Source organism: Salvelinus namaycush, chromosome 32 (genome assembly GCF_016432855.1).
Source record: "Salvelinus namaycush isolate Seneca chromosome 32, SaNama_1.0, whole genome shotgun sequence".
Classification (NCBI taxonomy): Eukaryota; Metazoa; Chordata; class Actinopteri; order Salmoniformes; family Salmonidae; genus Salvelinus; species Salvelinus namaycush.
This window is the reverse complement of record NC_052338.1, coordinates 23,667,062-23,679,216: the sequence shown is the minus strand read 5'-3', so window position 1 is coordinate 23,679,216 and position 12,155 is coordinate 23,667,062. Positions and strand designations below refer to the sequence as shown.

The 12,155-nt window shown below is 44.4% G+C and overlaps 1 protein-coding gene across 2 annotated transcripts in view; it reads left to right on the top strand.

Annotated features, from left to right (window-relative positions):
* LOC120027223 (ribosome biogenesis protein bop1-like) overlaps positions 1-12,155 on the top strand; it is a 144,852-nt gene that overhangs the window by 92,072 nt on the left and 40,625 nt on the right. For both annotated transcript variants that reach the window (XM_038972118.1, XM_038972117.1), the window contains exons 4-7: positions 7,268-7,422; positions 7,574-7,691; positions 8,861-8,962; positions 9,590-9,802. In XM_038972118.1, coding sequence (XP_038828046.1) covers positions 7,268-7,422; positions 7,574-7,691; positions 8,861-8,962; positions 9,590-9,802 — 588 coding nt within the window. The remainder of the gene's footprint in view (positions 1-7,267; positions 7,423-7,573; positions 7,692-8,860; positions 8,963-9,589; positions 9,803-12,155) is intronic.

Genomic DNA, 12,155 nt, shown 5'->3' with positions numbered 1-12,155 from the left:
AATGCGATTATCTGAGGACAACGCCCCTCATACAAAAGCATGAAAACATATTTCAACCGATATAATAAAGTGATATAATAAGTGCCTTTGATCTTCTTCTGTTGGCACTCCAAAAGGTCCCAGTTACATCACAAATGGTCCTTTTGTTCAATAATGTCCTTCTTTATATCCATAAAAACTCAGTTTAGCTGGCGCGCTTCAGTCTATAATCCACCCAGTTTCCCTCCATCAAAATGCATACAAAATTAATCCCAAACGTTACTAATAAACTTTTCCAAACAAGTCAAACAACGTTTATAATCAAACCTTAGGTACCCTAATATGTAAATAAATGATACAATTTAAGACGGAGAATCGTTATTATCTTTACCGGAGAAAAATACCAAAGAACGCGCTCTCTTCCACACGCTTGGAAACACTACAGCCAAAATGGGAGCCACCTAGAAAAACTACAATTTCTGGCTCATTCTTCCAAAAACCAGCCTGAAACTCTTTCTAAAGACTGTTGACATCTAGTGGGAGCCCTAGGAACAGCATTCTGGGAGGATTTCGCCTTATAATAAAAGTGACAGCCATTGAAAACATTGGTAGGCTGATTTTTTTTTTGGGGGGGGGGGGTGGTTTGTCCTCGGGGTTTCGCCTGCCATATCAGTTTTGTTATACTCACAGACATAATTTTAACAGTTTTAGAAACGTTAGAGTCTTTTCTATCAAAATCCACCAATTATATGCATATCCTAGCTTCTGGGCCTGCGTAACAGGCAGTTTACTTTGGGCACGCTTTTCATCCGGATGTGAAAATACTGCCTTCTACCCAAGAGAGGTTAAATAAACATGGCCCATTCAAAAAAAAAAAATATAATAATAATTTAGAACTAAGAACAGATATAGCCCTTGACTGCCCTTGACCAGCACAAAAACATTCTGTGGCGTTCTGCATTAGCATCGAATAGCCCCAGCGATATGCAACTTTTCAGAAAAGTCAGGAACCAATATACTCAGTCAGTTAGGAAAGCTAAGGCTAGCTTTTTCAAAGAGAAATTTGCTTCCTGTAGCACTAATTCCAAAAAGTTTTGGGACACTAAAGTCCATGGGGAATAAGAGCACCTCCTCCCAGTGCATGCTCTTCAACCGATTGCTGCCCGCACCCTCCCGCCCAACTAGCATCACTACTCTGGACGGTTCTTACCTAGAATATGTGGACAACTACAAATACCTAGGTGTCTGGGTAAATTCTCCTTCCAGACTCACATCTCCAATCTAAAATTAAATCTAGAATCTGCTTCCTATTTTGCAACAAAGCCTCCTTCACTCATGCTGCCAAACATACCATCGTAAAACTGACTATCCTACCGATCCTTGACTTCAGCGATATAATTTACAAAATAGCCTCCAACACTCTACTCAGAAAACTGGATGTAGTCTATTACTGTGCCATCTGTTTTGTCACCAAAGCCCCATATACTACCCACCACTGCAACCTGTATGCTCTCGTTGACTGGCCCTCACTACATATTTGTCACCAAACTCACTGGCTCCAGGTCATCTATAAGTCTTTGCTAGGTAATTCCCCGACTTATCTCAGCTCACTAGTCACCATAGCAACACCCACCCGTAGCACGCGCTCCAGCAGGTATATTTCATTGGTCATCCCCAAAGCCAACACTTCCTTTTGCCGCCTTTCCTTCCAGTTCTCTGCTGCCAGTGACTGGAACGAATTGCAAAAATCACTGAAGCTGGACTCTTATATCTCCCCCTCTAACTTTAAGCATCAGCTGTCAGAGCAGTGTACCGATCACTGTACCTGTACATAGCCCATCTGTAAATAGCACACCCAACTACCTCATCCCCATATTGTTTTAATTTACTTTTCTGCTGTTTTGCACACCAGTATTTCTACTTGCTCATCTATCACTCCAGTGTTAATGCTAAATTGTAATTATTTCACCTCTATGGCCTATTTATTGCCGACCTCCCTACTCTTCTACATTTGCACACACTGTACATAGATTTTTCTATTATGTTATTGACTGTATGTTTGTTTGTGTAACTCTGTTGTTTTTGTCGCACTGCTTTGCTTTAACTTGGCCAGGTCGCAGTTGTAAATGAGAACTTGTTCTCAACTGGCCTACCTGGTGAAATAAAAACATCTCTGTCCGAGCCGGAAAGAACCGGCGCAATGGAGTATGGTCATTGTAGTTAATTACTCATTTTATTGTTTTCCCTCCCTCCCTCAGTGTTATTGATCGTTTTAGTTGAGAGTTCTGAAGTTTTGGGACCTGGTAGAGTTGGTTGGCCTGTCTATGGCAGGCTGAGCGCCACCTCATGCCAGCTACGCGCCCTGGCGAACGTGCATCCTGGTTGGCATAATCAGAGGTGTGGATGAAGGCAAGCCTAGAATGCTATTCTAATTGGACCTGCTGTCCCATTGGCATGTGTTTGCCATGGTTTTCCTTCCACTCCTGAGGCCGGTTCCAAACCAAATGCCATACAACACGGATGCATGGCAGTTCTGCATTCTTCAAACGTATTGTTCTCATTGAAAACAATTGGCGTAGCAGATTTATTTGGTGCATAATTTTGTCTGGTTTTCAAGCACTCTAAATACTTACTGGGAGCTGAACCAAGTACCATAGAAGTCATGATTCAGTTATGATCGGCCCATTGGTCCTATCTAATTTCATGGTGTCATCACCCGTCCTCATGTTGTCTTTCCCCATAGGCCTGTGAGAAGTGATTTCCTTACACTTTAAGAGAAAGAGGTGGCTAAGCATGCTCAATTCTCAAATGATAGATGACTTGATAATAGTGATGACAGGACTGTACCGTGATCAGGCTGGTTGACTTATCACAGTGTAGTGTTACTCAATGGCCAGCCAGTTAGACCCACGGTGTGGCCCCAGTGTTGAGGAGGGAGGGGGTCACACACACACACTGGGAGTGAAGGGGGTCAGAGAGGGCTTTTTTAAGAGTGGGTCCTGCTGAAAAGGAGAGGTGTCATGTTGCACTCTGCCCGCTGTAAGATCTATGAGAACGAAGTGGTGTCTGTTTGATGTTGTCATCTCGTTAAGACACTGGATTGGGTGTGCTGGCTGGGACACACTAGCTGAAACATTGTAAAGAAAGAACCTACCTGAGAGTGGCAAAGTTTTAATAAATATTAGACCACCAACACCCTCCATTTAAACCTCCATCTGTACTGGATAACACCCTCAGCCGAACCTGTTGATCTGGGATGAATACGGTTGAACATGGTTACTTGGACAGGAGGGGGACCTGATCCTATATCAGCACTCCTACTGTGAGAGGCTTTATAAATACAGGCCCTGGTCCTCTACTCCCTTCCCTCCCTTCCCACTCTGTCCCTCCACCAAAGCACCATTTTGTGCATTGAGGTCCATTCAAAGCAGGCCTCTCTATCCAATCTAATGACATTTTCCATGGAAGTCTCCTCACCCTGACAGAACCCAGCCTGGCTGACTGACACTTAATAAAGCCCAGTGTTTGGCTGGCCGATTGAAAGCAGGTGGTGCACTGCAGTCTCTACTCTCTCTGTATGGAGTCAAGTCTTGTGTGTCTCTATCTGTGCTGTCCCGGTCGAGACACACGCAAACATACGCGTGCACATACAGACGAGACACACACACACACACACACACACACACACACACACACACACACACACACACACTGTCCAGTTATGAGTGTGTTGGACTAGACAGTCGCAGCCCTCTCGGGCCCACAGCATTGACCAGTCCAGCAGTCACTCCCTGCAGTCACAGCCTGACACTCAGTCCTGACATCCCAGCTTAACAGCAGCCAGCCAGGCGACAACAAGCAGTCTTTTGTAAGTGCTGAAAAAACATTGGGTAAAGCCAGCTAATACACTCCGGGTCAATATAAGAATAGCCCTACTGTACGTTCTCCTTCCCATTCAGGATGAATGGGCTATGATGAATGGACAGAGTGGTCTTGGCATCATGACTGTGTGATGGTAGAGTATGAGTAAGCAGTCTTTGTTCTTCTGTTTTTGGCCGTGCAGCATTTCTGGTGAAAGTAAATGTCAGGGCATTCATACTTCTTGCACTTCGCGAGCAGCGCAGAGTTCTTGAGCAGAGCTGTTGTCAAGGAAGTGACTTTGTGTTTATACAGGACCTCCCACCCCACCTACCATCAACCAATCATGTCAATGCGGAGCTATGCAGAGCCCTCCGCGTTGTTACAAAATTTGAGAAGCGCACGGCGATGTGGTACGGAGGTCAATACGGCCTCCACAATCCTCCAGAGGCTCCGCAATTGCGTCACACCCTCCATACGGAGTCTCCGACCACATTTTCGGATCAACCATAAATTGGCTTTAACTCCCGCTGGCTCTTGTCAACTCTGGGATTCGACGCTATTGTTCTTAGTCTATTTGAAATGTATTATTTCGGGCTGAATCCTATTGGGTTGTCATATGGGCCTGCTAGTTTCTGTTATACAATTCTTGTGTGTATTGGAGTCATCCTTACCGTAGTAAAAAAAATCAACGGTTGCGTTGGAAAGTTCAGATTAAGAAAACAGGAGTCAACATTCTGCCGACACATCGGAACAATAATCCATAAATCACTATTCTAACCCATCTCGTTGAATCTCATTTGCTTCGCTCGCTTCCTCCCTCGGCGCATTGGAAGGAGGTGAGAGCCCACTCTCCGGTGAAACTCGATCCTGTGGACCGAAACTATCGCTTGCCCAGAAGTCGTCTGTGTGATTCTGGAGCTCGTGAAATGGAACATTTGTCTGTCGTTGGCCCTGTTCCGCTCTCTCTCCTCCAGTTCTCCAGGCCCCAGTGAAGCAGAAAGGCAGTGGTGTGAGAGGCAGGCCAGGGGGGCTGGGGCTGGCCATCAGGCCAGGTGGGTGTCATCACCCAGGCTGAGCAACACAAGGCTGTCCTGGTGGGGGGCTGGCTGGTCCTTCTCTTCTGAGTGCTTCTCCTCTGTTTAGTAGTTTACTGTAGCTTTAAGTGAAGGGCCTGGGTCTAGTACAGTGTAGCTTGTTGTGAAGGGCCTGGGTCTAGTACAGTGTAGCTTGTTGTGAAGGGCCTGGGTCTAGTACAGTGTAGCTTGTTGTGAAGGGCCTGGGTCTAGTACAGTGTAGCTTGTTGTGAAGGGCCTGGGTCTAGTACAGTGTAGCTTGTTGTGAAGGGCCTGGGTCTAGTACAGTGTAGCTTGTTGTGAAGGGCCTGGGTCTAGTACAGTGTAGCTTGTTGTGAAGGGCCTGGGTCTAGTACAGTGTAGCTTGTTGTGAAGAGCCTGGGTCTAGTGCAGTGTAGCTTGTTGTGAAGGGCCTGAGTCTAGTACAGTGTAGCTTGTTGTGAAGAGCCTGGGTCTAGTGCAGTGTAGCTTGTTGTGAAGGGCCTGGGTCTAGTGCAGTGTAGCTTGTTGTGAAGGGCCTGGGTCTAGTGCAGTGTAGCTTGTTGTGAAGGGCCTGGGTCTAGTGCAGTGTAGCTTGTTGTGAAGGGCCTGGGTCTAGTGCAGTGTAGCTTGTTGTGAAGGGCCTGGGTCTAGTGCAGTGTAGCTTGTTGTGAAGGGCCTGGGTCTAGTGCAGTGTAGCTTGTTGTGAAGGGCCTGGGTCTAGTGCAGTGTAGCTTGTTGTGAAGGGCCTGAGTCTAGTACAGTGTAGCTTGTTGTGAAGGGCCTGGGTCTAGTGCAGTGTAGCTTGTTGTGAGTGTACTGCAGGTCCAAGTTCAGGTGCTTTGTCTTGCCATAGAATAGGCCGAATTAATGTGCAGACCAGGCACATCAATGCGAGAGATGCAGTTAGCTGCATACGTCTTTGGATGTGGTTATTGGACCGGCAGATCTAAAGGTAAGGTTATGCCTAGAGATGGAACGGCCTGGTTAAGGGTAGGGTTGGGGATAGTAGGTTAGGTTAAAGGTTACGTCAAGGGCTAAGGTTAGGCGTAGGGTTAGCAAACCACTGTACGGAACCATTGACAATCTGCCGGCTATATCACTGCCTACATGTTTTGTTCTTGAGTAGCATGTAGTTGTCTCCATAGGCTGATAGCTCACTAGAGATTTGGTCTCAGCAAACAACCAGCGAGGGTGACCTTTATAGAGGTCCCCCATTAACAACCAGCCTGTTAGATAATGTGTTCCCAGACAAGGAAATGTCACATTAGTTTTTCTCCTGTTTCTGTTCTTCTGGCTCCCTTGGTTATCTGCAGTAATACTTGCATGAACTTCAACACTGTGGGCCAACAAATCCACTAACTTGCAAAGAGGAGATACTGCTAGCACAATTGAAGTGTCCGTGCTTATTCACAGTCTGGAATAGGCTGATGTTGGCATGACTCTTATCACACAACAGACACCACCTCCTCCACCTCACTCAGAGGTAGTTCTATAGAGCAGGGCCAATGCCCATTCAGTGTGTGTGTAATGAGTGGGGGCTTTGAGGATGGGCACTGTGTGTGTGGGAGGGGTCTACCCAGCTGGCTGTGGCTGTGAGAAAAAGCGTGACACGGCTGCCCACTCCCTCCTAATTGGATCTGGTAAGGGTGTTTTTATTGAAATCACTCACAGGTGCAGGCCCCACTTTAAAGTGGCTCACTACTTCTGAGAGCTTTCAGCTGTCGTGTGTGTGTGTGTGTGTGTGTGTGTGTGTGTGTGTGTGTGTGTGTGTGTGTGTGTGTGTGTGTGTGTGTGTGTGTGTGTGTGTGTGTGTGTGTGTGTGTGTGTGTGTGTGTGTGTGTGTGTGTGTGTGTGTGTGTGTGTGTACGCACCCACCCATGTGAGTCGGTGTGTGTGTATTATTTCTCAGACAAAGACATTTATTTTTTTCAGACTGTACCCATTTGGTTTAATAAGTCCTATCGTCTAAGAACAGGTTTGTAGTCCTACCGCCAGTTTGTGAATGAGAACGGGATGTAGAATGAGCTGAGGTATTTTTACCAGGCCAGGCCTGCACCTGTAACCCACCTTACCCCCCCCCCAAGGCCTCATCCAGCCAAAGGTATTCATAAAGGGAGGAAAATGGGACAAGTATGATGAGGGTGAGAGTGTTTCCAGGCCAGAAAAACTGTACTCTACTCCCATAGCATTATAATCCGCTATTTATTCCACTCGCCCAGAGTAAAAAAAAAAAAACAACAATTAAAGTGATATGAAGGACTGTAACAGCCCTGAGCAAGCAATCTAATGGGAAGACAAACACCTTGTCCTCAAGTGTTGTTAAACAAGGTTATTGAACATGTCTTTCTCTTCCTCCCTCTTTTCTGTCCTAGGACATTCGTAACACGGTGGGCAACGTTCCCATGGAGTGGTACCAGGACTACCCTCACATCGGGTATAACCTGGACGGGAAGAAGATCTTTAAGCCCATCAGAAGCAAAGACGAGCTGGATGAGTTCCTGGACAAGATGGAGAACCCAGACTACTGGTGAGATGACAAGGAGCAGATTAGCTCTCTCTCTCCAACACCCTCTCTCTAACGCACGCTCGCTCTTTTTTCTGTGCTTTTGTTCTGGGAGAAGAGTATCTGTGAACCTGTTTTCACATCTGGTCTCTCCCTCCATCTCCCCCTCCACCAGGCGTACGGTTCATGACAAGACGACAGCCTCAGACATTCGTCTGACAGACGAGCAGGTGGACCTGGTACACCGCCTCCAGAAGGGTCAATTTGGCGACGTCAACTTCAACGAGTACGAGGTAAAGACCTTTATGACTGCCCTCTCACTGCCTGTATCAGGGTCCTATTCATTAGGGCCAAACGTAGCAACACATTTTTTTACAGAAAAGTAAACAAGTGTTTCTTATTGGACCAATTCTGCTACTCCCTCTCTGTTTCAGTCCATATTTTTTTTTTTTTTTTTTGGTGCCTAGTGAATACGACCCAGTTTTCACTGTGTTGACGGCTGGCTGCTCTGTTTTGTTAAATGACTGAGCAGATAATGGCTAAAGCATAGCAGCCATTAGAGCAAACTAGACCTCAGTTCATTAGCCCATCCACTTATGTTCTCCACATAACCCAAACCTCGTCTGCACTCCACTCCTCGTCACTTAGAACAAGTCAGCCGAAAGCAGACCTGGGTTCAAATACAATCAGAAATCATTTCAGATACTTTAGCTGTGATTTGATTGAGTTGCGTGTTGCAATGGAACCAATAGAAATGTCCAACAATTGCAAACCCCGCCCAACTGGCACTGCAGGCAGACGGGAGCAAACGCTCAAAGTATTTGCCAGATTTCATATAGTAGTTGAACCCACGTCTGGAGAGGAGTGAGTTCTCCAGTGCTGCAGTTAACAGGGTTTGCGGGAGAGGTTTTAAATGAATAGTGTTGAATTAAGAAGCCACTGCTGTAGTGTCTAGAATCTAGATGGTGTCATGGCTATCATGGAATCTCGTTAATGCCGGAGCTATTACAGAATCATATTAACTCATTTGTCAGGGGCAAAAACAAGTGTTTTTAAACTTTTAACACGAGGACTGTAAAATAAGAAAATAGCAGGCTAACTCTGTAATGTCGTCATCAGCTACCTGTCTTGGACTTTGGTGGTCCAATGATTCCAGTCCACAGTAATTGGGCTGTCTATTAAACTATGGGTTCCCAGACATTTGTTTCACAAGGGTCTGTCTTCAATCCTAGCAGACCTTGTTTACTTCAGACTTCAGGCTGTGTTCCAAATGTATTTAGCATATTCTGATATTTTTTTATTTATTATTGTGTGTCTTGTTTTGTATTGCTAGATATTACTGCACTGTTGGCGCTAAATAACATAAGTGTTTCGCTGCACCTGCGATAACATCTGCAAACTGTGTACGCGACCAATAAACGATCTCTTTTTCTCTCTCATAAACGCTGTGTTTATCTTTTAGTCGTCAGTGGACTTCTTCACGAACGAGGTCATGATTCATCCGGTGACTAACAGGCCCCAGGACAAACGGAGCTTCATCCCCTCACTCATAGAGAAGGAGAAGGTAGGTGTCTTTCTTTCTTACACACTGTCTCTGTCTACCTCTTTCAAACTCTCTTTCTTACTCTCTCTGTCTACCTCTCTCTCAAACGCTTTTTCTCTCTCAAACTCTCTTTTTCTCCCGCTCTCTCTCTCCCCATTCTAAATACCTCTCTGTTCCTCTCTGCTCACTCAACAGCTTCATGTTTTATGCTGTTAATATATATTTACAATAAATATATAGCAGGCGTTACCACCAGTTTGAATCCTAACTGCTCACACATGTGTGGCGTTAGAATGTAATGATCGCCGCATAGTTTTTCAAGTGGAAGCGGAGGTGAAATTGTGTTATAATGGGGGTTCTGAAATTGGAGGCTTCGAGACGTTAGAGACCCCCCCAAACCCTCAACAATAAAAAGATAGAAACCGTAGCTTTATTAGCCCAGCAATACTTTTTATTAATGTCGGTTTGGTTCTATTCCACTCATTAATCAAGTTAGTCTTTTAGATTTTACGAAGCAGAGCAAATTCTCCCCCATTTTAATACTGTTTGATTGAATTTTTGTACGTTCGTTTTAGACATGTGTTTACGCAAACACACACACACACTTAAGTTTCACCACTACTGTTGGCCTGTTTCTCTCTCTCCCAGGTTTCGAAGCTGGTCCATGCCATAAAGATGGGTTGGATCAAGCCCCGTAAGCCCAAAGAGCGCACCCCTCAGTACTACGACCTGTGGGCCAAGGAGGACCCCAACGCCATCCTGGGGCGCCACAAGATGCACGTCCCCGCCCCCAAGATGAGGCTGCCCGGACACGAGGAGTCCTACAACCCTCCGCCTGAGTACCTTCTCACAGAGGAAGAGGTAAATACTTAATTCATCCCAAAATTCTTAATGTGAATAACATGATGTTCATAGTCTTTGTAATAGTATAAGTCATGATCAACAAAAAGTCACAATACGGTGCAGAGCGTTCGATTTAACAAATATCTGCCGTTTTCAAGAGATTGGTAAATAGATGTTAGAACTATTTGGTTTTAATATCATCACAGTCAGAACTACACAGTTCAGATTATTCCACATGTATCTCTATCAGAGTTATACAGCAAGTAACTGCATGCGTTTCATGATCACTAAACATCAATTGATCATGTATTTTCAGATACGTTAGGGTTGCCTATCCATTTGGAATTAGCTTGCTTTATCAGAGATGAGGCTTTTGGAAAGAGCTTGACTACGGCAAGTCCTCGTCCTGGTAAAGTTGTCTGTGGACTACTGTCGTCACCACTATAGATGGCAAGCAAATCAAGCCATCTAGTTTATTCCCTGAAAGTTAGCATGTCAGCTAGCCATGATATGGTCTGTAATTAGCTAGTTAGCCAATTTGAAGTGGTCCATCAGTCAATGCATCCTATCATGTCTGTCAGCGGCAATCATGATTAAATACTGTTAAAAACATTGTTGAAATGGGATAATGTTAGCTAATTTCGCTAGGTATGCCTACGTTGGTGGGAGATAAAAGTACATTAGGTGTACTTATCACTATGTTTAGCCAACTGTACAAAGTTTCTACCGGTAGCTTGTAAAGTAAACATTATCAGCTAACAGTACATCAGCAAATGTACCCTTCTGACGCTTGACAGGCAGAGCCCACAAAGCATGGGAAATGAACCTAAACCACTCGGGTATATTCAGGTATAGGTCACTTTTATTAGATATCACTCAAATATCCAATATTGGTGGCCAATATTGAGATGTATTGTGAGGCTACCCTGACGTATCTGAAATGACATGATCAATTGATTTTAACTGATCATGAAAAGAACTTGCTGTATAACTCTGATATACACTACCTTTCAAAAGTTTGGGGTCACTTAGAAATGTCCTTGTTTTTTAAAGAAAAGCAAAAAAAAAAGTCCATTAAAATAATTAGTGTCTAGTTTGAGAAACAGACGCCTCACAAGTCCGCGACTTCATGAAATAGTACCCGCAAAACACCAGTCTCAACGTGAACAGTGAATAGGCGACTCCAGAACGATGGCCTTCTAGGCAGAGTTGCAAAGAAAAGCCATATCTCAGACAGGCCAATAAAAATAAAAGATTAAGATGGGCAAAAGAACACAGACACTGGACAGAGGAACTCTGCCTAGAAGGCCAGCATCCAGGAGTCGCCTCTTCACTGTTGACGTTGAGACTGGTGTTTTGCGGGTACTATTTAATGAAGTTGCCAGTTGAGGACTTGTGAGGCGTCCGTTTCTCAAACTAGACATTCTAATGTACTTGTCCTCTTGCTCAATTGTGCACCGGGGCCTCCCGCTCCTCTTTCTATTCTGGTTAGAGCCAGTTTGCGCTGTTCTGTGAAGGGAGTAGTACACAGCGTTGTATGAGATATTCAGTTTCTTGGCAATTTCTCGCATGGAATGTCCTTCATTTCTCAGAACAAGAAAAGATTGATGAGTTTCAGAAGAAAGTTATTTGTTTCTGGCCATTTTGAGCCTGTAATCAAACCCACAGATGCTGATGCTCCAGATACTCAACTAGTCTAAAGAAGGCCAGTTTTATTGCTTCTTTAATTAGGACAACAGTTTTCAGCTGTACTAACATAATTGCAAAAGAGTTTTCTAATGATCAATTAGCCTTTTAAAATGATAAACTTGGATTAGCTAACACAACGTGCCATTGGAACACAGGAGTGATGGTTGCTGATAATGGGCCTCTGTACTGCTATGTAGATATTCCATGAAAAATCTGCCGTTTCCAGCGACAAAAGTAATTTACAACATTAACAAAGTCTACACTGTGTTTCTTATCAATTTGATGTTATTTTAATGGACAGAATTTGCTTTTCTTTCAAAAACAAGGACATTTCTAAGTGACCCTAAACTTTTGAACGTTAGTGTACATCATACAGTTAGTTGCCTGCAGACATAAGTCCCACTCTTGAAATACCTTAACTTTGTCTATAGTAAAATGGCCTGCACTATATACTGTAGGCAAAGTACCTCAACTCTGTAGCATAGATCAACTGTAACATTTTGTTAATCCCTCATTAGCTACAGTAGGAAGACCAATCATTCATAACTTATCAGCCAGTCATTAGTATACAGACCAATCATTAACCAGTACACAGACCAGTCATCAGTATACAGACCAATCATTAACCAGTACACAGACCAGTCATCAGTATACAGACCAATCATTAACCAGTACACAGACC